Here is a 25,723-nt window from a genome sequence, read left to right as displayed (position 1 = left end):
GGAACATGGACAAAACGATCACATTTATAGACAAATCTTATCCATAATTGTCTATTTTAAGGAGAAATTTAAATAAAATATTGGCTCCACAATTGCAACACCTCAGGTTCACCATCCTCAATGCGCCCTAACCCTTTTATCTAACAATCAATGAAAAGGTGGGCCCTGTATGATTTAAGCTGGTTCTGTGATGTTCTTATCAATTGGCCGAAAGACACCCAAACACATGGTTGTAGCTATGTCTTTCAATGGGTTGGGTCTGGATCGGATCAGGGTTAATTTGAGATTAATCCGATAAGGATTGGATTGGATTGGATCCAAATTCATATGATAAGGATCCGAAGCTAGACAGATTTTTCTTTTTATCAAATCTCAATATTATGATCAAATCCACTTTGATAAATAAAATATAAGAAAAATGCTTGACTGCGACATTGTGTTCGATACTACACTGACGAGGTAGTGTATAAAGAACTGTATATTTTTTAAGTTGTATCTCAAGGAAATAAATTTTTAGTTATCTATGTGATCCCAAGCCTTGTTAGCAATCTCCCGTTTAATTCTTCAAAATTTCACAAATCTTTATTTTTTTAAATGAGAGTATTATTCGAATTATTCTGAATAATTCATAGATTTTAAGTTTGAAAAGAATAAAAATCATTTCTTGTTAATTTTTATAAAACTCAATGGGAAAAAAAAATGCTACTATATCTTATTGCATGTTGCAGTGTTGTGACGTGTGATACAAGTCGACTTTGAAGTTGTCATGTTTGAAAATTTTGGAGGAATCCACCCTTTTACGTGACAAATGTCTCTTTTATTTTTAAAAAAATAATGACATGGCCCTCTACATTTGTCTGAGTTACACCTAAATTTTTCAAATTGATGATTGTCTCTTGACTTTAGTCTTCTTTTAAAAATCAATGGAACGATAACCTCAATGCCCTCTTAGTCAAAGAAAAAAAAATCTCAATGTCCTCATTATCACCACCATCATTATTACCATCAACAATTTCATCATCACTATCACTATTAACATCACTATCATATGGCCGAATTTTTTGTTTCCAAATTTTTGAAACGAAATGGATAATACACGTATGAAGCATATGCCACATATTTTCCATTTATTGAAAGTTTGACCAAATTTTAGATTGGATTTTTGTAATTCAAAATTGAATAGAACTCGAATCTTTCACGAATCAAATTTTTGTCATATTCTGAATTGCTAACAAGGATCCCAAGTCAACTTAATATTTAACAGTGTCCAACGCAGGCAGTATAACACGTAGGGGCAGAGCTAGTAAGAAGACATTGGGGGCAATTGCCCCCACTCAACTTTTTTGAGTATTTAAGATACCCTTGAATTTATGCTTAAATTTGAGATACCGCTATATTTCGAACTACTGACATGCCTCGTTTGACCCTGTTGCCCCTACTCCCTCATCTTCCTCCAATTAACTATAAATTTGCCCCCACGAAAAGAAAATCCTAGCTTCCCCCTTGGTAACATGATTCAAAATATAAGTAAACTTCATATGTTTAAACACATGGAATCCTAAATTTCTTCCTTACTATTATAATGAGAGAAGGTGGAGTTGAAGTGGTTTGATACCAAAATTTTAGCAGTCATAAATGCTCCTACTTTTATATTTAAGCTTCATATAATGAGGGTCATTTTAGTTAATAATCAAGAAAATTACAATCCCACATTGCTAAAATCACTTTAGGTAGCTTTCAGAGTTAATTATAAATATGAAAACCCTTTATACTATGAAATCTTCAAAACCATCCTTCAACGAGTGGTTGCATACTAAACTTCATATATTGGCACCCTTTGAAATATATAATTAAACACAGGTTGGCATCTTAAACTTCCTTATAATTATAATGACAGGAGGCGGAGTAGAAGTGGTAGGCCACCAAATTTTGGATCCCACCAATCCCCCACCTTGACATTTAAATTTAATATAATTATAATCATTTTAGTCAAAAGTCAAAAAACTTGCATCGTACAATCCTAAGAATCATGTTGTTAGTTTTTAAAATTACAAAAAAAAAAAAAAAAAAATCTTTTTTTACTATGTAATATTCAAAAACCTTTTAATCAATGTTTTTATTATAATTAAGCCCTTTTGATAAGTGTGCATTTGCAAATGCCACCTTCTAGCATATACAAGCGGCAAATCCCAATTGTTAAACAATTAATATGTATCCTTAACATAAATGACAAATCTGTGGAATATATCTCTTATAACTGGATTTTATATTTGAATAGTTGGGATCGTGTGTTTATATATTTTAGTTTGTAATATACATTCTCTTTTGGGGTAAGGGGGTAAGAAAAAGAAGGCGATAAATTTGGAGGGCTAGTAGAGAAAAGATAGTAAAATTGGAAAGTATTATTGAAGAAAATGGGAGAAAAGGAAATGCATTAAAGTTAAAAGTGTATTCCTAAATGGGATAGAAGTGAAAAGACAAAAAAGTTGAAATAGTATATTGGAAGGATAATAAAATTAAAATTCCCCTGTTAGTGCAATTAAATCCCAATCCCTCTATGGTGGGATAAATGCAATGGATGCGTCTATTTCATGAGTCCACTAATCCTGACCCACAAAATATAAGATACAATTTTCATATTTCTCACATCTTATCAAATTGGGACACGGGTGATCCGAATCCACTTGATACATTATTAAATTGGGCCTTATTAAAACCTAAATCCGAAAGTTTTCAAATGGGAATGGATTAGATTTCAGTTTTAGTTCAATCCATTTATAGCCCTAATTGTAGTGCTAACCCACAAGATTCGATTAGTGGTCCACCATTGAATTGTTTGGATTGAATGAGTTGGTGGGCCCTTATGTGTATAAGATGGGTGGGGGGCCAAAGTGATGATGAACAATTATGTTTTCTTTGTTAAGAAGTATTGGGTATGGTGTGATCATTTGGTGCTATAGTGGATGGGCTCAAATGTGTGGGCATGAGCTAACTTTAAGCAACATTAGATAGGTACTTGATAGTACAATTTGAGACATTTGTTCTCCCTTAGTTACCACTGCAATCCAAACATAGAATGACTATGGTGATTGGGAGAATTCTAATAATAAAAAAAGTTTGCAGGCAAACACCCTCTTAATAATATTCCTTGAAAATGTTACTAGCTCATAAACTAGAAAAACAAATGATTATTATATTTTTTTTTCTGTAGGTCATAAACAATTCTACTTAGCTCTAACTTGTTTTCATTCTTAACCCGCAAGTGTAGTTGGTGTAAAAATATGTCATCCCCTTTGCATGAATTTTTTATATGACATCTCATTTTATTCATGATTATAAGATGTTCTCCCGAAACGACATGTTGTAGCAAAGCCCGACTATAGTGGGAAGTGGGCAATGGTTAGTTAAGACCTTTGGAAATAACACATTGCTACGATGCCTAATTGCGGTGAGAAATAAACTAAGTTTCTCACATTAGACTAAATGAATGTGAGTAAAGAAGTTAGTCCAAGATTGTAGGATTCGTCTCACCACTTGGATCATGAGATTTTGACAAGGAAGAGCTTATAATTAGTGGATACACCGAATAAAACAAAAATTAACATAATTAGAACTAGATTAGTGTAGCTATAATGGTAGATAGTGATTTGAAAGATAAACTAGTAGGTGTTAGGAGAATAGGTGATCGACTAATAGTTATAAAACTAATAAGAAAGAAAGAGATGATTAACATAATTAGTGCACATGCAACCTAGGTTGGATTAACTAGGAGAAAACGTCAAATATACATTTTTTTTTCTATGTAGGAGAATGAACAATTAATATGTAAAATTGTAAAGTTATTCCGGAGAGAGAGTCTAACTACATAGGATAGGCTAGTAGTTTTAGATTTTACATCAAAAAATCAGAAGAGAGATAAGTAAATAATGGATGTTGAAGAATAAGGTGGAGGAAGCTAAAATGAGAAAAGAGTTTGGCTTTTCAAATAATTGAGAAAGGAAGAAATGTGGAACTTAGAAGTTGATAGCACAATGATGTGGGATGAGGTAGGAAAATGCATTAATGGAGTAGTCAAATAGTTCCTTGGGAGTATATGGGAAAAAGTCACAAATATAAGCATTTTTAATAATTGAATGTTGGTGTACTAGTGCTCATCAAATAAAAGAAGATTAATTACAAGTTGTATAAATTTGAGAATTTTTTAAAACAAATATGAAACTATCAAAAGAGCGAAGTGAGTTGTAAGTGAAGCTAAGCATGGGGCATATAATGATCTATACGACAAGTTGTGATAACGATGGTGATAAATATCAACAAGTTGGCTTGAATTAGAAGAAAAAAAGAAGAGATATGAATAAAGTTAAGTGCACTAAAAGCGAAGATGAGAGAGTGTCAGTAAGAGATGAAGAGATTATGAAAAAGGAGCAGAGGTTGTTTTCATAAATTATTAAAACGATGACACCAAATATACTTGGGTCTAGCAAATGGTATTTTGATAAAAATATGGAAATGCACAAGAAATTTTGGATTATCCTGACTAACTAAACTATTCAATAATATTGTAAAGACTAAAAATATGTCCGACAAATGATGAAAAAACATTATAGTTGTGATGCCCCAAAGTCTGGGTCCACGACCCGATCCATAATCCATAAGTCAAGATTTAGATCCAAATACTGAGGGTCAAAAAATTATAAATTATTTACTATCTAAAAAAATTTGTATGATTTTAGTAAAAGGAATTTCATGGTTAACACTTAAATACCTTTTATAACAGTCAATACTAAAAGTAAATATCGACAATCGAAAATGAATGATTTTATTCGATCATTGATACACCTCGAAATGGTGCATTCTCTAATATTTAGATTCTTAATTCAATGTATTTTTAATATATAAAAAAAAAAAAAGATAATAGTTACACGTCAAAAAAGATAATACGAGAGAAAATCCAGAAAAGTTAACAGATGTGTGTTGTCCCATTGTGGACATAATATACACATTTTAAAGAAATGATCGTTACGAATTACATACTCAATACTTTTACAAACGTCAGTGGGGTTGGAAAACTAACACATAGGGCTTAAAATAGTATAGATTTTATCCAAAATCCTAGTGATTTAAATATGAATTTAGCAGGTTTGGTTTCATCAAGTATATCCAATTTAAAATATGGTTCGGATATGGGTTGATGTCCCTTGAACAGGGTCGGATACGATTTAATCCTGTACCACCAGGATCCAAATGATATATTACTTTTCAAAATGTATTTTTATATTTTTTAAACCATCTTTCATCAACTAACAATAGTTGGGTGTAGTAGTCAAAGCCTCTCTTCAAAATGGAGAGGTATTAAGTTCAAATCACCATTTGGTCACATCTTAGTAATTTTATTTGAAATAATCTTAAACGAGTTGACATTATCCAACCCAACCGAATCAAATAAATTAATTTGATCGAATTGAATCTAAAGTAAAATGGTTCGAATATAGTCTTAATTAGTATGATTCGAGTCAGATTCATATTAGCATATAAATCTAGATAAAAAAATTCGGACATGGATGAGGACACACTCATATCCAACTCGTATTTTTAAACCCTACTAACACATAAACCTAAAAGTTTTATATTTTGACTATTTAATATATATATATATATATTGAGAAAAATGGGCTGAAATAGAGTCTATTTGCAAAGATTGCAGAAATCCAAATTTCTATGGTTTATTTAAAAAAAAAAACATATAAAATTCAATACTCATTCAATTTCAATAATTTTGCCGATTTTATAAAAAATATTTGTGTCATCTATCTAACCACTATAGTAGAATATTCTACAACTAATAATTTATTAGGTACAATACAAATAAGACCTAATCTACTCAATGTTCAGAATAAAATAACAATCAATCATTATTCAAAGAATTTAATAAAACAACCTAAACCTTCCTTCATGATAATCTAATACATAGGTTAAAGAAAAAAATAAATAAATAAATAGATTCCCAACATAGTTTATTATTTCACATAGTTTATTTTTAAAAAAATCGAAGATTGAAATATAAAAATGATTTTTTTTAAATCTGACTAAGACACCTCCTCGAGATGAGCATCTGAAAATTTTGAATAAATAATATGAGAAAAATCTCAATAGTACTATTATACTTACCCATGACTTAATTGAGATAATAATCATATAGAGTAAATGAATAATCTTGTAAATTATCGATTGTGTAATTGATATAAAAAAAAATTGAATAAATAAATAAATAAAATATATCATGCAAAGATAGTTCAAGAAAATGACTCACCCACATAATACGGAGAATGCAATATTAAGTCATAAACCCACTAACGCGAGGCCTTCTGCGGGACGTTTGAGACATTTCACCCTAAGGCACTCTTGCTCTTACTTGCACAATTAGGGTTTTTTATCGATCCATTAGTCCAATGCCAAAATATCATTTTTCAAACATCATTATCATGATCCATTTATCGTTAACAAATTCTTCTCTATAAATGATTTATAAATAGAAACACATTGATTTTTTTTTTTTTTTTTTCAAAAAAGTATACACAAAAATCTTTAAAAAATATGATAACAAAAAGATTAAGAAAAAGTATAGGTGTGTACTTACCTAATAATTTAGTCTGTAAATGAAGCATGTTTAAGACATTGATTAAATGAAGAATTTTTGTGTTTCTTCTGAGAGCAAACGACTTTAACAAATAGAAGTTTTAGGTGCTTCTCTGATAATATTTTTCTAGTAAATAATTATCGTTTTTTAAGTATTATGAATTGGGGTAAAGTGAGCACGAATTTGGGGAGACCTCTAGGGCTTTTAAAACCTCAAAAGTTTGTTTTGTTAATTCCCTAATAATAGTCTAGGATCCTAACAAATTAGTATGACCTTGATTCTATACTTTACACCCACTTAGGCTAAAATATTTTCTACCTCATCATGGCCATTGATTTTTTATTTTTGAGCCACATGAAACATTTTAAAGTTTAATATAATATAAAAAAAGATTAAAACACATGTAACATTTTTTATCGAAATAAATAAAATTTGATGCAATAAAAAGCGACACGTGGCAAAAGAGAGTTTTACATATTAAAAAATTCTCAAATTTATGGAGTAAACATCAATTAACCATCCCATTTTCTCTCTCACAATTTAACAATAATTTAAATTTCAAAAAAGAATATTTTGAGGGATCTTTTGACTTTTGAAAATTCCAGAAAAATCCTTTTTCATTGGACCTTGTGTAAAAAAATCAATATATCATTTTTCAAAATTGATCAACTTTTAACCAATATGGCTATCAATATCATCAAATATTATATAAATATCATATAAAATATAATATCATCATAAAGTAAATTATATAGAAAACATATAAGACATACAAAATACGTGAAGAACAAAATAGTCCAAAACTTTTATACCTCCTAAAATTAAGAAAATATGATATATTTTGTAAAATTATATTCTAAGCATTTTTCATATTTTTTTCGATGTAAAATTTTGACATTGGGGTTCCCAAAAATACAAATTACTCAAATGGAAATGATGGTTACGTCCCTAATATAAAGAGATTCCTATTTTTAAACTAAGTTATGATTTTCTGACTGTAAGGGTTTATCAAACTCATGTCAAAGAATAAATATATAATGCCTCAGATCCACAATAATACAATATTGTTCATTTTGGGCTGAAGCTCGCACTGTTTTAAAACGCGTTATTATATGTAGGGTCTAGTTTGATTTTATAGACTAGGATTTGAACATTTTCCTGACCGATGTGGGATTAATCACACTCTTTCCTACCATTACACCTTGCCAAGTGACGACTCCACTTCAACCCTTTTGATCTTCGTAGCCCTTTCCACATCCAACTAATGGTGCATCGGCGAGGCCGTGACAATCTCCCCACCAAATAAGAAGAGTCGTCCTCGACTTTGATATCATTTGTCACACCCTTGATTCTGGAAGTTCATAACCGTCACCCATGATCTATATCACAATCCAAAATCCAAGGGTGAGAGAAATATTGTGAGATCTATTATTATAATTCGATGGAAGTTCTGGATACTCAAATTTTAATTTCTCTTTAAAAAAAAAAAAAACGCTAAACATAAATTTTCACAACTTGACCTTTGATTACTCTAAAATCCATAACTTAAAATTTATATTTTGAATGGTCTTGATTATTTTTCCTATATACTTTCAACTCAATTATATAACAAGCTGTGAAAACTTTTGTTTTACGCTTTTTTTAAAAGATAAATTAAAATTTGAGTATCCAAAATTACCATCAAACTATAATGGTAGATCTCAAAAAATTTCTCACCCCTGGATTTCAGATCATGATATAAACCATGGGTGATAGTTACAAACTTCCAAAATCAAGGATGTGACAAAATATTTTTCTCATAATGATATTTTCAAAGTGACTAAATTACCCTGGGGTGAAATTACCTTCTTACCCTTAAAGAGAAAAAAAGAAGAAGATTATAAGTGTAGAAAATGATATAAAAAGATGAGTAGCATTCAGAGGCTTAAAAAAGAGCCAAACATTTTTCAATGTATAAGTAAGAACTTTCGGAATGGGTTGAGTTTTTGTGAGGATGATATCTATGACGAAGAGATCATATTCACCAAAAACCAGTCTATTCTAAAAATGCTAACCCCATCAAAAGTGATTTTCAAAAATCAAATGGTCCACAATTCTTCAACTTGTAAACTAGGGAATTTTTAGAATGAGCTGATTGTTGGTGAGGATGATCTCTTCACCACATAGACCATCCTCACAAAAAATCAGCCCATTCCGAAGCTTCCAACCTATGTTTTGAAAAATGTTTTACTTTTTTTAGGGCCTCCGAATGTTTCTTGAATAAAATATTTATATATTATCAATTATATTTAACCAAACACACCTGTATTCATCTACTATTATATTTATACACTTAATTATTTTTTTGGATATTACAGTAGTACTTATATATATAATAAAATATTTAGGGTTGCACCAATTATTGGGGTATTAAACTAATGGGACTCACTATGAAATTATGGGGAAGAGTGATTAAGCTAATGTTAAGACAAAAAAACAAATATGTTAAATAATCAATTTGATTGTTTACAAGGTATATAACCACTGAGACAATCTTGTTTTTTTTTTTTTTTTTTTTTACTCAGAAAAACAATAGAGATGTATAGAGAAAGAGGACATCCATATGATTTTTATCGACTTAGAAAAAACATAGGATAAAATACCTAGAGAGCAAAATTTGATGGGTATTGGGAAAGAAAAGAGTCTTGAAAGGATACATTGACATAATTAAGGGCGTGTGTATATGTGTTATGACTATTGTGAGAGCAAATGGAGTGGAGATGAATGATTCTCACTTACAATTTGTTTACATTAGGGATTAACTTTGAGTCTATATTTTTTTGCTCTTGTTATGGCTGAAGTAACTATTCATACCCAAGAGCACGTACCTTGGTTGTGTCATTTATGGATGATGTTTTATTAGTTGATGAGACTAGAGAAAGAGCCGTACAAAACTATAAAAAGAGATGTTTGAGTCCAAGAACTTTATAATAAATAGAATCAAAACCAAGTTTGTGGAGTATAAATTTAGTACTAGAACTCAAGATGAGGAATGTCCAATAAAAGTTGATGGCCTACAAATACCCCGTTAACATGCTGTTACACATGAGGACAGAGAGATTGATGAAGGTGTTTCCCATGGAATTAGATCTGGAATATTAAGTGAAGGTGTGGTTTTGCAATGCTATGTGACAAGCACATAGCAATTGGACTAAAAGGAAAAAAAATTATAATACAATAGTAAGGCCAAGAATGGTGCTCTAAGAGGCCAGTTGCCTCACCCCTACTAGTCGGGCCTACGGCTCTGGACCACCCTTCATTAAAAAAAAAAAAAAAAACCAATTATGATTAATTTATGGAGCTGGATGTTGGACGTATGGTCAAGAAGCACCATGTTAATAAATGAAGCTTAGAAGAGATAAAGATTTTGAGAGGGATGAGTGGCAAGAATGGAAAGACAAAATTAGAAATGAAAGCATTCAAAAAATATAGTAGTTCCAAAAGGCAATTAACTAATAGAAAGACAATTTAGATGGTTTTGGCATGTTCAAAGAAGATTGATTACAACTCCATTTAGAAGAAATGTTTAAGATGAAGGTCCTTAAAAAAATGAGAAGCAATTTGAAAGAAGGTGGATGCAGATGATGAAAGCAGTTATGAACTCTCTTTCAATAACAAAAGACTTGGCTCTGGATAAAATGAAAATGAGGAACATGATTCGTTTAGCCGACCCAAATCTTTGGGATAAAAGGTTTTGTGGTGGTGGTGGTGGTGTTGGGATAAGAAAGGTACTAAAACATTTTGATTTTAACTAAAAGAACTAAGCGAACGAACCAATATCATGTTGCCTACATGTTTTCCAGTTTATGGAATTCAAACAAATGAAGAGTAGAGAATAATTACGATCTCAATGGGATGATGAGGCTTGTACATTATTTTAGAAGGCATTACAGACGCAAGAAAAAACAATGCCTTCTGAGTTTTATAAGCAAACCATGAATTTTTTTTCCTTTTTTTTCGCTTTTATGGATGAACCATTTGAAATTAGAACATGTGATCAAAATCAATGACAAAGGTACGGATTTCCATTGGCCCCAACTCCACCACCAGTTTCCCTGAATCAATAGGTCCTCCTCTCACCACACTACCTTCTTCCTTTGGAGTACCTTCTACTTTCCAAACAAGTCTCTTTTTCTCCATTTCAGCTCTTTCTTGATTAGCAGATAGGCTCATCTCTGTTACTTTGCTGATCTGAAGATAATAAAAATATAATGAAACAATATAAGAATGATCAAATGGTAAATTATAAACATGGAAGTTTAGTCTTAAGCAGAAGACTCTTCGCTTTCTTACCTTCTTTTCTGGGAATAGCTTCTTAAGTTCCACAGTTGCCATTACTGAAAGGTCCTTGTCCTCTCCCATCTTGCATATTTCAGTCAAAACAATAAAAAACAGATTAATAAGATAGATTCTTGAAGTATGAAACTGGGCAAATGAACCGTTCAAGGCTCCAACACCATTGGATCTAAGATTTGTTAATGAAGGATGAGAACACTTATATGGTTAATCAACACTTGATTTGCAATAATATGATGCTCATCAAAGAATGTCGGGTCCTTATATCTTTTATTGTTCAAGAGTAGCTAAGAAAGTTTTTGGTCTTAGAATTTATATCATAAGTTTTGTATTACTCAAAATAGCAGATGAATAATGCATTGTTGCTACTTTCAGCTCTAAAATTCTTGCAGATTTCAGCTCTTCGAAGTAAATATGGAAAATAAATATCTAAACAATATTCAAACAATGACCACACTTCTGAGTTTCAAACTAAAAATTCACCAGAACACCCAACTCTCCCAGAAAGAGAACCATTTGAAACCACCTTGAACAAAGAAAATGGTACCAATAACTTCATCTAGTTTACTTATCCCTTCTCCGCCAAGAAAGGGAGTAATGCACTTGATTTATTGGAAGTGAATAACTTCACAGTAACCATTAGCCCCCAAAATCCATAATGTAAGAACCAATGTCTAACATAAGTAAAAAAACAAAGATGCTGAGGAAAAATTTATATCAAAAAGGAACTTTTGAATATAATGAGGGATAATACGAACACTTTAAGTCAGCATCCACTCAAATAGGATATTGCATTGTTCAAAGGCTAATTGAGAAAGGAGATGAAGTAAGACCTCATATAGGTGTGCTAACCGAAGGAGAACTTTTCCATCTTCGAGCTCCTGTGGAGTTCAGGAAAGAAGAACAATTTTAATCAGAAGCTAAAGGAATAGAAGTTACCAAGAAATTTTATAGAACTCAATCTAGTGCTCATTTGGGATGTTACGGGGAGCCAAGATTTTACAGATATTTGAAATTATAAATATGAATAGCACTGTTTCAAGCCAGAATGCAATTAATGATGGTGGTTCAAGAAACTTGAAACATTTTTTATTTATTTATATATCTTTAACAAATCAAGTTTAAAAGACAATATAATTAGTGTTCATTGCAAGGCCAATCCCATACCTGGAGGGTTATTATTGCAATGTTATCGGGTAAAATGTATGAGGGATCTACCCCTGAAAAAGTGGTGACATGAGCACTCATCCATTTGTCGCTGTCCTGATAAGCAGAAGCAATCATCTCTAAAATTCACAGATCCACAACACTTGATCAAGTCAAATTTAAGGTTTTTTACCCCTTCACCTGTTCAGTGAATGCTAAGAGAAATGGTGAATATATCTCTTGGCCAAATGAACGACGCCACTTAGCACCTTCACCTAGAGGATTGATTCTGAGATAAAAGTTTCCTTGAATCTGGAAAAGAAATCATATTTAAGTCAATAAGAGGTGACTGCTACAACAGCCTACCCTTTATATGTTGAGAACTCTGCAGATATAATTAACTCTCATTAACAAAATTTGGCTTTAAAACCAAAAGATGCACACTGCCTCTTGTGGTTGGTGGCAGCTCGTGTTTAACAAGCACTAATGAGGTTTTCCAAGAATTGTAGAGAATAAAATGGAGTTAGAAAGTGCAAAGTTTCTTCCTTTGACAAGTATGATGAGGGAAGAGGAAGCTAGGAAGGGCTTCGGATATACAAAAATGTCAATATAATACAACTTTCAATAAATACAATATCATTCATGGTATTAGCAAGTATCCAAGGTCCTGTCAGATGCAATATATATATAGGGTGGTGTTCAAGGGCCAACTTTTTGGCAAAACATTTTTCAAAACATGAGTTAGAAGTTTTGGAATGGGCTGATTTTTGGTGAGGATGATCTCTACGGTGAGGAGATCATCCTCACCAAAAATCAGCCCATTCCAAAACTTCTAACCCCATCAAAAATAGTTTACAAAAAATGGACGGTCCACGATTTTTCAACTTGTAAACATGGGTTAGAAGTTTTGGAATGGGCTGATTTTTGGTGAGGATAATCTTCTCACCGTAGAGATCATCCTCACCAAAAATCAGCCCATTCCAAAACTTCTAACTCATGTTTTGAAAAATGTTTTGCCAAAAAGTTGGCCCTTGAACGTGACCCATATATATATATATATATATATATATATATATAATATATATATATATATATATATATATATTGCTACGAGGAAAATGTGATTGATACATGTCAGGACCTCTTTAAGTAGATCTCTCACTTCACCTTCAGTCAAGTCTTAATGCTTATTGGCTACAATAATTCCATGAGAGTCTTGTCATACCAAACTCATCTCTATTTGACCTCTCAATTCCCACTAACTTCATCTCTCTTCCCAACTCCTCATTGGTTTTATTGTAGTTCTGTGATTGAAGTTCACTTTTCAGAAGTCTCCCAAGTCCTAACAGGACTATTTATTTCCAACAAAATAAATAAGAGAGTGACTGAATTTTCCTTTAGACATATAAGAAACCTAAATCCCTCCCACAGTTGTCAATTGAACACTTTCAATAAATGATAAGAATGATTCAGAGTTAACTTTCAGCAGTACAGAACAAGATGCACACTTCAGAGATATTAAAGGTCAGCAAAGAACTATACTCTGAAAAATCTCCAGCTATCCAAAAAAAACCATTCGTGTTTCATGGTCTGAAATGGTGATGCAAATTATTAGGTCCAAATGGACCTAGATGCTGGAAATCTGCACAACATGGAAGTTAGCTACTACAAAACCTAGATTTTAGATCTATAAGGTTGCAGATTCCAGAATCAATTGGGAGGCACATCACTTCCTAATCAAATTTGGCCTAAACTTTCACCAAGTGCTGCGAGAATAATGTGTGCTTTTAAGATGTTTTGCACTGTACACTCGTAACATATATTGTCCTGATATTGGATCAGTAGGTTAACATTTCCAGATCTTTGGTTGTATATTGGAGAGTACCCAAACACATGTATGAGGTGTGTTCCCAAGGCCAGCCTAAATTCTTTGATTGTCATTATCTTATAGCTGATTCTCAAGCTAATGGCCCTACTTTACAATAACATTGTAATTGGAATACCTTTTCTTCTTCTTCTTTTTTTTTAACACGGGGCATGTCAGTACTCTAGTGCCAATAAGTGTTGAGTGTACACTTTCCTCCACTCTTGGGTGTGTCATACACCAGTTAAGTTCCATGACCCTCTTATATTAGTAGTTCTCCCCACTCTCCAACAGATCGGTCCTTTGGAGTTGTTAGTTTGTTAACAATAGGAAACAATAAATTGGTTAATCAGTGAAAGGTTGAACAAAAAAAAAGCGTTCTCATAGTCAAAAACTTGCAAGCTCTCATGCAGATATGTTTCAATATCATTAAGAACCAAGACGATGCTTGAAAAATTCCAAGTTGTCATGGTTGCATATGGGATGTTTCTTATATTCATAGTTGGTATGAATGGTTCGTAGAGAGTAAAATAGATATAAATGCAACTAATTCAAGCCTAGATTTTATCAATAACTACACATCTAGCTTTAAATAAGAAGATGGATATTGGAAAATGGACACACATGAGTTTGTGAACAAGATCTAGGTAATATGTGCTTACTGTGAGCCCTGTGCATTGGTCAAGTACACAGACTGTTTCATCTAGTGATTCTGCAACACCTCTAGAATCATCATAAAGCAACCTCCTATATGATAGAAGGACAACCAAGTTAGAAATCTAAGAAATCATCCATAAAGTAACTCACTAAAAAAAGGAAAAAAAAATTATTAAGAGTAAACTATTATGAATTTTCTGCTTGTAGATTATAAGTAATTCATGAAGAAAATATGGCATTGGAAAGGGAAGAACAAACCTATGGAGCATCAGCTCTATTTCTCCATCCAGTATGCTGGATCCACCCACAGATCGGTCTACCAAAACTGAGAGCTCTGTCGAGTTATCTTCCATATAGATTCCAAGGTTAATCTGGCAGAATAAACTTTGTTATAATGTTCATCGAGCTTCAACTATTTTTAAATGAATGATATCAAATTAAAATCCTCTGGGATGGTAGATTTGTTAGAGGAAAGAGTGACAAGAGTGCAGAACAAAAAGAATACTACAATATTTGAAGCAAAGTTTCATCTTTGAACAACCATTTTTTTCTCCTCCAATTGAAGGCTGTGTGAAGTAGAGCGCTGAAGTAGGAAAAGTTTCGTTTTTGAGAAATATTGTTTGTTTGATGCAAAGGCTAACATGTTGGCAACAATATTGTAGAAACTAGAATGTCAATTGTAACAGAATTCATAATGCACAATAATTTAACTTATAACGCAAACATACTGGGTAATAATTTCCGGCAACAGGTTGGTTCACTTGCAGGTCCCAGTCTGTTCTATAGTCTCGGATCTGCAAATCGAATAAAATGTTTAAACATAAAAAAGATAAAAATAATCAAACAATTAAGTTATTAAGTACTGAAGTGTGTAAAACAACTTGTCACTAATAAGATAAAATAGTTCAATATTTTGACCTTGCCATTGCATTGAATATCAATGTCATAAAATTATTGGATACAAATATAATGTTGAATGGCATCTATGTAACTTACCCTTTTAATGAAGTCCCGCCCATTTGAATCTGTATAGAATGTTTTATTAGTCTTCATGGGAGTTGTAATTTTTGTAGTGATTTCTTTCCCTATTCCATCTTCGACAGGTATGGGCCCAACCTAAAATTGAGGCTATCGTCAATAAAACAGTGCTCCAACATGAAATTGCCAACATACAAGTAATAAGTATCATTGACATTTGACAAGAATATGTTAGTATAGAGATAAATGTACAAGAAGGGCTTACAGTGAACTCAACTTCAGCATGCTCCTTTTCCTTGTACACTCTAGTGATCTGCACATGTTTGCAGTATTGTGTTACTGAAAAGAATTATCACGAATCTAGGTAAGACAAAACCCAAAGAAACAACATACAGGTTGTTATTCCCTCTGAATAAAAAATTAGAGAACTATGAGAAATGGCCCTACCTGCTTTTTGGAGTCTTCTATGAGAAATTTCATTCTTGGACAAGAGAAAGAGACTAAATACAGTTTGTCAAACAAAATTTTTGCAATCAAATATGCTTTTTGTCTGTTACATTGCACAAGTCCCATGCAACTGACATGGAATATTTCTATCGTGATTCTCTTGTTGAAAACTCTGCATGAAACATTTCTGAAAATGTGGGTAGGGGAAATTAGTTGAAGGATCCCATATAATGATCTCAATAAGAAGAATAGTAGAAATGTTTTGGCTTCTTAACTAAAACAGAGTTATACATGTATCATGTGGTAGAATTTTGCAATTATATCTGCAAGGTGCCCAGAAATCGGAGTTCCATAATCCATGACCAGTGTCTGAATAATCTGCTTTGCCACTCACCCATAAAATCATACATCATGGGATGAAAGTACATTTCTTAATCTATTTTGGTCCTTCTAGGCTAACCCACATAAGACATTATAGATAGGATGATAGCCATGACCCTATAGAGAAAAAAGTTTGGGTCAAACATGTTAACCGAGTGTTATAATACATTGTTGGGCCTGATTCATTGAAAAATTAAAATTTATATAAACATTGAATTGCAAAAAATTGATGTATCTTTTTTCCTTGTGCATCTAGAGGAAAAATCTATGGTTCTGTGCACATGCCTCGTCAGTTGATTATGTCTTTTTTGAGTCAGTATCACGACTCTAATTATGTTTATGCACACAGGCTGCAAGATTCTTGTGATTGGGTAAAGCACCTGATATATCCATGGACTGATCCATTGATGCACTTCATCTAGTACTGGTCCCCGCAGAACAGTGAAAGGAACCTGGAACAATAGAACATTATTTTAGACTTTTGGACACCATCATAACTTAGACAATCAACAAGCTACGGGGAATGATTGGAACACCACCTAATTTTCATAAGTCAGGTGCCCCTCTTAAGGTCCCAAGGAAACTACTAAGTTTCCCTTATGAATGCAATGACGAGAGGACATAAGTACCTGTCCTTCAGATTTTATGGGATATGTACCATTTGGACGAAAGATATATGCTCCAGAGGCCTTCAATAGCAAAAGATATACATGATTACCGATCATAAATATAAAAAATTAATGAAAAAAAAAATACCATAGAGATGCAGAAAAGCTACAATATAAGAGAATTTTTTCTAAAGAAAACCCTGACCACCCACCTGAGGGTCTTGATCACTTCCGTCATTTCCAGCATAAAAACTATACGATTGTTCTACAAATGCTTTGACCTTCAATAATAAACATGAAAGAGCTAAGACATATAGAAGAAATCCATTAAAAAAAATAAAGAATAAGAACAAAGCAAAAACATTGTTCAAAAAGAAGACACAAATAATAAAAAAGGAATAATTATACACAAAAATAAAATGAAGTAATAAATCACACAAACAAAGAATCAATTACACAACTCACCAAGCTTCTCTTATTAATGTATTGAGTAAGTTTTCCTTCATCTACATCATAAATAAGCTTCAAATTTCCTTGCCCAACTTCTATGGTACCGTTCTCACTTCCTTGTGTTGTGTATACTGATGATATGGATGAACTAGCACCTTCAATATAAACATACAAGCAATAGAACATAAAATTCAAAGTTAGTAAACTTGGAAAAATAGTGTATTGTCCGCTCTGCATGAATGTAAGCATTAGACAAGAAAAATAGATGGATGAACCTGCCGTTTTTGAACCAGAGACAATGTAAGTGCTGAAGCCAAGAGGGGGTACAGATGCCAAAAATGCGAGCCAATACTTAGGCGTATCACTTGGGGATTTACCCAAGTATGCCTTAACATAATAATTTCTTATGCCCACAGAGGCATTAGTGAGAGGTAAGAGCTGCGATTCAATTTCCCTCCCACTAGAATCCTGAACAGTAACTGATTCACTGATAACCTGTCAGTTTGACCTTGTAAGTAGAAACATAAATTTATAGATAAAACATTTCAGAAAAAAAAAAAAAACATTTTAAGCAGCAGCAGAAGCTATCGTTAATATTTTAGTTTCCCTGTAAAGGTTTTATCAAATCCAAAGATCATCGAAAGGATGATCATGCATGGGACCAAGAATGTCTGAAGTTGATTTATCGAAAGAGAATGTCTAAACCTGAACCTAAATGCAACCTAACCATTGAGTTGGGTTATTATAGAAGCATATGCCTAATTTGAAGGATTACTCTTCATTTGTTAGGTACTAATAAAAAAGGATGAACTTCTTTATAGAGTGACAAGCTCTATAACATAACTTCCTCTTGTTGTTTGATATCCTACTTTCCCAGCGGGCTTGCTAATAAAATTTGCATAATGTACTAATGGTTGATGTCTTTTTTTTGTCACCAAGTTTATTTAAGACAAGTTATAATCAGTTTACGCTCATAGGAAATGAGCATAGTAGAAGACCATAAGTAACATCCAGATCGTAATGGTGGAATGCATTAAGATTAAGGGGTAGATCTCCAAAGGTAAAAAAACTAATGGTGTAGAGTTCCCTGTGTCCAACCAAGATCTACATACACAAATTCGGCTATCAAATCAGTTATTTGCAAAGCTCATGAAAACTCTTAGTCTCCTTGCCCGTATATCACTCTCATTTGTCAAGTAGGTGTTGAGAGAGGGACTGGAAGATGGTTTTCTCACTTCATAAAAGGAATTTTCTGTGGCATATGTTTTATTTTAAAAATTTATGTTTGAAGAAGGTATGCTTGCGAATCTACATCAGCTTTTTAATGTTTTATTTTCTTGAAATTGAATTAGGTGTTTCTGTGCAAGTAATTTCCTGTTTCTCTTCCAATGCTTAATATTTCCTTAAAGGGGTGTTTTGAAGAGAGTATGCTCTATATTTTTTACTTCCAAGTTTTTCATGAATTCTTGAATTAAAAGCTTTTATGCATGTGGTTTCTAGCATTTTTTATGTTGACTGGGTAAACATAGCATACAAGAACCTTCAATTTAAATCCGCAGCATTATCTATGGACATTTGGAACATTAGAAGGAACTGTTTAGTGCTTATTTCCCTCCACTCTTGGTTGTGTCATACCCCAATTAATCCCCATGACCCTCTTATATTCATAGTTCTTTCCCTCTCCAACAAATCGGTCTTTTGGAGTGGTATTAGAGAGCTAGGTTTGTATAGGTCACGGGTTTGATTCTTTCCACCCTCATGGGTGAGGGGGAGTGTTGAGTGTATATTTTTCTCCACTTTTGGGTGTGTCATACCCCAGTTAAGCTCCATGACCCCTCTTATATTCATTTTTCTTTCCCTCTCCAACAGATTGGTCTTTTGGAGTAGTTGGTTGGTTAACAGGAACACCACCTAAAGACATTATGTGGTAACTTTTTGAGGTTAGCTATGCACTCGGTAAAGATTAAACCATAATAGTAGGACTTACAGGAATTCGAACTACATCCTCCCTCTTCCACCCAAGAGGATTGTAGACAACAATAACCTACATAAGAGGAGAAGCAGTTTGATAAAGAAAAGTCTTACCAAGCTTACTGAGTTTCTGTTTAATACAAAAGAAATGATATGTTAGCCTTACCAAGCTTTTACCAGGAGGCAGACCAACTTCAGATGGAGGACAATAACTTATATTCAAAAGAGGACACTGAAAATGAAAAGTCGTGTCAAAATCCAGCTGTGTTTTTTTATTCAAAATTAATGAGAATATGCTGCTTGGTCCCAAACTTTTGCTTAAAATGAAACAAAATTCAACATCAAGAGAAAACCCAAATCCATTTTTTATTGGTCTACATCTCAAGTAACAACCCAATAGCAAGTTTCAGAATTCTTTTTTATATTTTCCCTTGTGGTTTCTAAAAACTTGTGTTATTTTGCCTTGTAGTTTCTGCAAAATTATAATATTAATAAGAAAATGTAAGAAATGGTTGACCAAGAAATTAAGTCTGGAATATAATTATCACATGGAACAAAGTGCTGATCTGTCTTATTCGACATAGGTCACCTTGTTATGGGAAGGGAAGTGAACGCAACAAACAGAACAGTGAGAAAAGTTTTCTCGGAAGGATGCTATAGTAAAAGTTCATGTCTAGAAAATACTCTGAAGCAACTATTTCCATCGTCTTGTTTTATTATCTATAAGGATGAAAAAAACTGATGAGGTGATCGCATATAGAATTAGATCTGAATTGAAATGAAGGCATGCTTCTAAGTGCCATACAACAAGTGCATAACAATCAAATGATTATTTTTTTGTTAAGACTGCAGTAAGAAGCCAAACCCGTACATATTATAGAGCAAGATGTTGGCAATCGAGAAACAACATATGTCAGAGAATGAGTGTAGCAGAGATTATGATGTTGAGATGAATGAATGGACAGACAAGGAACGATAAGATCAGAAATGAACAGATTCGTGAAAATGTGGTAGCCTCAAAAGGTAATAACTAAGGGAGAGTCGATTAGATGGCTTGGTTATGTGCAACAAAGACCATTGGCAACACCAATTAACAGGAATGTGTGGGATTGAAGGCTCCAAAACGAAACCCCAAGGGGTTGGCTTAATGGCAAGCTGAGCCTTGATAAGCTCCTCAGGAAGGGTAGGTCAAGTGTTCAAAACCCCACGAAGCAATGAATTCCTTGGGGCCACCCTCCAGGGTCTGGTTGACCTTTGACTCAACCAGTTGCATGTAGAACTTTTCAGGGGGCGGTGTGTGTGACCTGGGGATTAGTCTCACCCTAAGGGTGGGGATACCCACGATAAGCCAAAAAAAGAAAAAGAAAAAAAGAAGAATGCTCCAAAATGACAAAAAGGACGTGGATCGAAGTATTGAGATTAGATATGGAAGGTGCTTGAAATTGACAGAAGAGAAGATTTTGGATAGAATTGAGTGGAAGCAAGTTCGACCAAACCTAGATAATTGGGCTAGGGCTTTTGTGATGGTTAGAGATAATAATGCAATAAATTAAAATGAATATAAATGCACTAATTTGAGTATGAAATCATGTCAGAGTTCCAACCTATATTTCCTAGTAGCATATATGATTGGAAGCACAGGTGTGATATTGATGTTCAAACTAGAATGTACAGACAAATCACTAAGGAAATGGTTGTTTATTCTTGCCTGTTCAAATTTAGTTATTGGTTTCACGCAACTTCGATTTTTTGACTCTGCCAAGCAGGCAATTGAAGATGCAACCAACGCCTCAGCCTGCAAAGAAATAGTGAAATAGAGTGACCATTTCGAACCAAAGAACAATAACAATAAAATAGAAGAATATTGAGATGGAACAAGTAAAGCTTCACCTCAACATAACCTATTGATAGTCTTTTTGCATAATCATTCGCTACATGTTGTTTTTCTGTTCCACTAACAGCATCGTGATGTTGAGCGATTGCTAATGCATCGGCCAAAGTGTCTGTATTGGGCCTCAAATTACTCCTCCCTTTAAAATATTCCAATTGCCTTGCTGCCTGATTAAAAACAGAAAATCATGAGCAACAAAGATTTCAAAGAGATAATGTACTTTTTGTTAAACTAAAGATGCATAAAAACCTTACCAAATAGTAACCACTCATCATTCTAACATAACGTTTGATGGATGGCCTACTTGTAAAGTATCCTGTCCAGTATGCATTTGCACGATCTGCATATCTGATGAACGCATGCTTAGTAAAATGACAAAATAAATAGGTAAACAACTGGTTCCAACTTTCAAAATATTCAACTCACGGGAAGAAGTCATCTGTCTTGATTGGCCAGGATTGGTTTGTTGCATATTTTGCATCGGTGTAAATGGATGGGGTAGAATAAAGGGCATTAACACGCCCATCCTATAAGCATTACAAACCAAATGATTTTAACAACGATGAAGAAATATTAGAGTTCCTTAACTGTCCAAGTGTGTGTGTGTGTCAAGTCCATCGCTCCATCCTCATTGTCATTGTGTTGGGGTCATGCACAGCACAACCCATTTAACTGTGACTCTCGACCCTTCCTCTGTAATCTCTACTAATACAGTTTTCATGTACATTTTGAAACGAGGAAACACAGATTTTCAATGCAACCCAGGCCTGTTTAAGTAAATCGAACATGGTTTTATCATATTCTACCCATTGCAGCCATTATCGGCAACCATTTAATTGAAGAGATAGAAGTTATTTATCTGTTCCTTCATAGAATAAGCATGAAGAATCAGATAAATTATAATGCTTCTCATCGAATTGTAAGCCAGTTATCACTTATCAAGTAAAAGCATGACCAATGCAGCCTGAAAAATATTATACAAGTCAAATGAGAGTATAAGAAAAATAAATAAAATAGCAACAATATTTGCTATTGATGGAAAAACATTTTTACTTGTTGCCTTGGTGCACTTGTTTTGGGCAAGATCATAAAGGAACACTTACCATATTGACATAATGAATGAGTTTGTCCATCTGTCGGAACCATGTCTTTGCATACTGATACTTAAAATCTGTCCCCATCGTCCACATTATATGATCCATGCGCGTTATATTAGCCTGAACCAAAAAAAAAGAAAAAAGATCTGCTGCAACTAAACCTCAATTAATCAAAGATACAAAACCTTGGAAATAGAAATAAAACTAGCCTTTGTGAAAATATAGAGCATTGGAAATGTCATAAAAAGCTAGAACACTAGGTACATCTGGAAACTAAGGACTTGTAAGTTCATAATTCTACTTCAATATATAAATATATATATTTTATTTCTACTTCCATATATTATTCACCTAACCACTTTGTGTTTGCCATTTCTGTACTAAAAACCTATACTTCTTGCATGAAAAGGCTACCAAAATCTCTTTTGGTGGCAAAAGGGCAATCGAAACAGGTTACTAGTTTTGACAGGACTGCTTAGGGTGGTGCCCCAACCTAATTTAATAGTTCAAGGTCATGAAAATGCTGTTTTCATATCTCTAAGAACTTGTTGCATGGCCATTGTGGCTCCTTCACCGAGGCAATATTTTCATAATCATCATCTATGCCTTACCCTAAATATTATGGTCAGCAACAATTCCTCTTTCGCCATTCCACTTTATCTTGAGCCATATCTGCAGTCAGGGCATGGGTCTTCATATATTTCCTTATGCCATTTCAGCCTTCCTCTTACTCATTTTGAAACCACAACTTGCACCAAAGTAGCCCTCACTGGTGCTGTTATTCAGTCTTCTTTGTACATGCATTTCTTTGATTAATATTTCAGTTGTCATGGTACACAATAAAATACTATACAATGTCTCTAACAACCTTAATTTCAGTTTTCTTTAATGACATGACAAAGATTGATCTTCATCAATCATTCCAACTGTAAGAAGTTGAAGGTCAAGCACAAATCATAAGTAAATCCAGAAAGAAATCTATACATGTAAACTGGACAACAAAGCAAGATTTACCTGTGAAACTGCAGCTGCTACAAAGTCGTCAACTCGCTCTTGAACATTGTAATCAAACAAATTGATGTCATCCTTCAATCCAGAACACAAACTAAAATGATTTTGTGAACTAATAAATGCTCAAGAGTGTTCTTTAGCAATCTTTTCTTAGGATGATTTACCTGAACAATAGGAGATTCATCATCAATTTCAAAGTAGAAATTCTCGGGAGGTTCATAATTCTCAGGGAATGCACCGGCGAAAATCTGCAAAATAAAACAAGCTCAGTATCCAATTTCTTGAGTTTTATTACATCAATAAAAGACAAACATGAATCTAGATTAGCCGCTTGCCTGTACAGATGACCCAAGGGTCTTAGAACCCTGCCATACAAACTCGAGACTCTTCTCATCTTTTCTCTTTGCTCTGTCTTGGTAATCAATCCGACCGAAGAAAAGAGAGTCAAATCCAACCTAGACCCAAACAAGTTTAACCTTCAGTTTTATTTATAATGTATATCCATTTAATAAAAATTACAGTTCAACAGATTAAAATCATTAGATGAGCTAATTTATTTAGAACAAGAAATTTAAAGAAGCCACACCTCTGCTGCCAACAAGTAAGCTTGCACTGCAGAATGTCCGAAGGGATCAATCTGCCAACCAATTCTTGGGGTCTGATTAAACTCCTGTTTGATAAATCGGTGACCAAGAGTTGTCTGATCTATCATATCGATGTAATGTGGTGTAGCCTCATCATGCATGCACATACCCCCATTTCTGTATATAAAAAAAAAAAACAAACACAACCCCAATAAAAATTGCAGATTTTCCACAATTAGTTGAACATATGTTGTGAGTTGATATCAAAATCAATTTCATGGACTATTTCTGCAGTTAAATTTTTAAAAAATTAAAAAAAACACTCACAATCGAAATAAAAATGCAGGTTTTCTACTATTAAATGAACATATTTTATGATCAAAATCAATCTCATAGACCCACACATCTGGGGGGAAAAAAACTCCAATAAAAAAATGCATATTTTCTACAATTATATGAACATATCTTATGATCAAAATCAATCTCATGGAAAACTAAACTGCTTAACATAACAAATCTATATAAATAGAGAAAAAATAAAATTAAATGAGAAACTACATTAGCTCAAGTTGACCCGTGTTGACAAGCTTCTTGACTGTACTTTGGACAACCTCACTCTGATCTCTCCACCAACGCTGGAAAAACGCCTACATCAAATGAAGCCAGAAAACAAAGTCACATTAAAGATGAAACCCAAATTGATTCTCAAACAATTACGTTCCCCATCCAAAAAAAAAAAAAAAAAAAACTATTTCTTGCCTGCTCCACATAAATGAATTTTCGATTCTTATCAGCTAATAATGCTGGAACTATAGAATCCAATACGTTCTGAACACAAGCTCCCTACAAAAACAATTAAACAACAAGACATCAAACCAGATGAACCAAAACTATCGAAATTTCAGATCTATATATATAGAGAGAAAGAGAGAGAGACCTGGATGGAATTGTTTGAACCAACGTAATACTGATCAACAGTCTTCAACCATCCGACATCATCGTGCGTGTGAGCAACCAAATGAACATTAATTTTCCCAGGAACAATCCTCTGAGAAGTGTTGTATACGATATACTTGGACTCCACAAAAGAGAATCCCGCGAAAAATATCAGAAAGAACACTATGATCGCCATTAATGTTGCATGTCGAGCTTCGAATGAATCAGGAATTATAACTTAAAAGAAGTAGAATCAATTCGAATGGATTAGATCAATGCGGAAAAATCGATGAAGAAACAAGAGTTTCGTTTGTTTTTTACTGTTTGTTTGTTTGAAGAATTTCAGCCAATGTAGTTTTTCACTTTCTATGAAGAACATAGATAGAAACAGACAAACGGCTCATGTCGATCTTATTTATTATTTATTCCCGCACTTCAACCAATTTAAATTGGGAAAAATGCTTTACTGTTTGCGTTGGACACTAGGTCCAACACTGAGTTGACCTGACAGTGCAGCGAGTACTGTTTATTTCTTGTGGATCTCGAGGAATTAAATCTACGGTTATCTGTGCAGTGACAGCTCAATTTTGTATCCAATATAGGCAGTGTAGCATGACTCTTGAAATTTGGGTGATTTAGTATTAGACATACTCACCTGTGTTTTCAAACCAATGACATGTCCCGATTTTGTCTGATAGATTTAAGAAAATGACTCCAATGTCCTTGTCTT

The 25,723-nt window shown here is 33.3% G+C and overlaps 1 protein-coding gene across 1 annotated transcript; it reads right to left on the bottom strand.

The window, feature by feature from the left end:
• Positions 1-10,054: 10,054 nt before the first annotated feature.
• Positions 10,055-25,366, bottom strand: LOC147398347 (putative alpha-mannosidase At5g13980). The gene is made up of 29 exons (XM_086447507.1): positions 24,995-25,366; positions 24,817-24,900; positions 24,616-24,704; positions 24,060-24,234; positions 23,809-23,928; positions 23,638-23,721; positions 23,477-23,548; positions 22,469-22,582; positions 21,792-21,892; positions 21,620-21,713; positions 21,365-21,532; positions 21,183-21,269; positions 19,641-19,706; positions 19,491-19,547; positions 17,779-17,998; positions 17,519-17,658; positions 17,266-17,334; positions 17,075-17,134; positions 16,826-16,897; positions 15,883-15,930; positions 15,636-15,755; positions 15,368-15,433; positions 14,898-15,010; positions 14,645-14,729; positions 12,320-12,430; positions 12,140-12,235; positions 11,806-11,853; positions 10,970-11,038; positions 10,055-10,867 (listed from the first exon to the last, which is right to left on the bottom strand). Exons 1-29 carry the CDS (start codon positions 25,187-25,189, stop codon positions 10,661-10,663), a joined length of 3,030 nt encoding a protein of 1,009 aa, XP_086303633.1. The 5' UTR covers positions 25,190-25,366; the 3' UTR covers positions 10,055-10,660.
• Positions 25,367-25,723: the final 357 nt, after the last annotated feature.

This window comes from Akebia trifoliata, chromosome 7, assembly GCF_017979445.1.
Source record: "Akebia trifoliata isolate Shusen 1 chromosome 7, ASM1797944v1, whole genome shotgun sequence".
NCBI lineage: Eukaryota > Viridiplantae > Streptophyta > Magnoliopsida > Ranunculales > Lardizabalaceae > Akebia > Akebia trifoliata.
The sequence above is the reverse complement of the archived record's forward strand: the minus strand, read 5'-3'. Positions and strand labels throughout refer to the sequence as shown.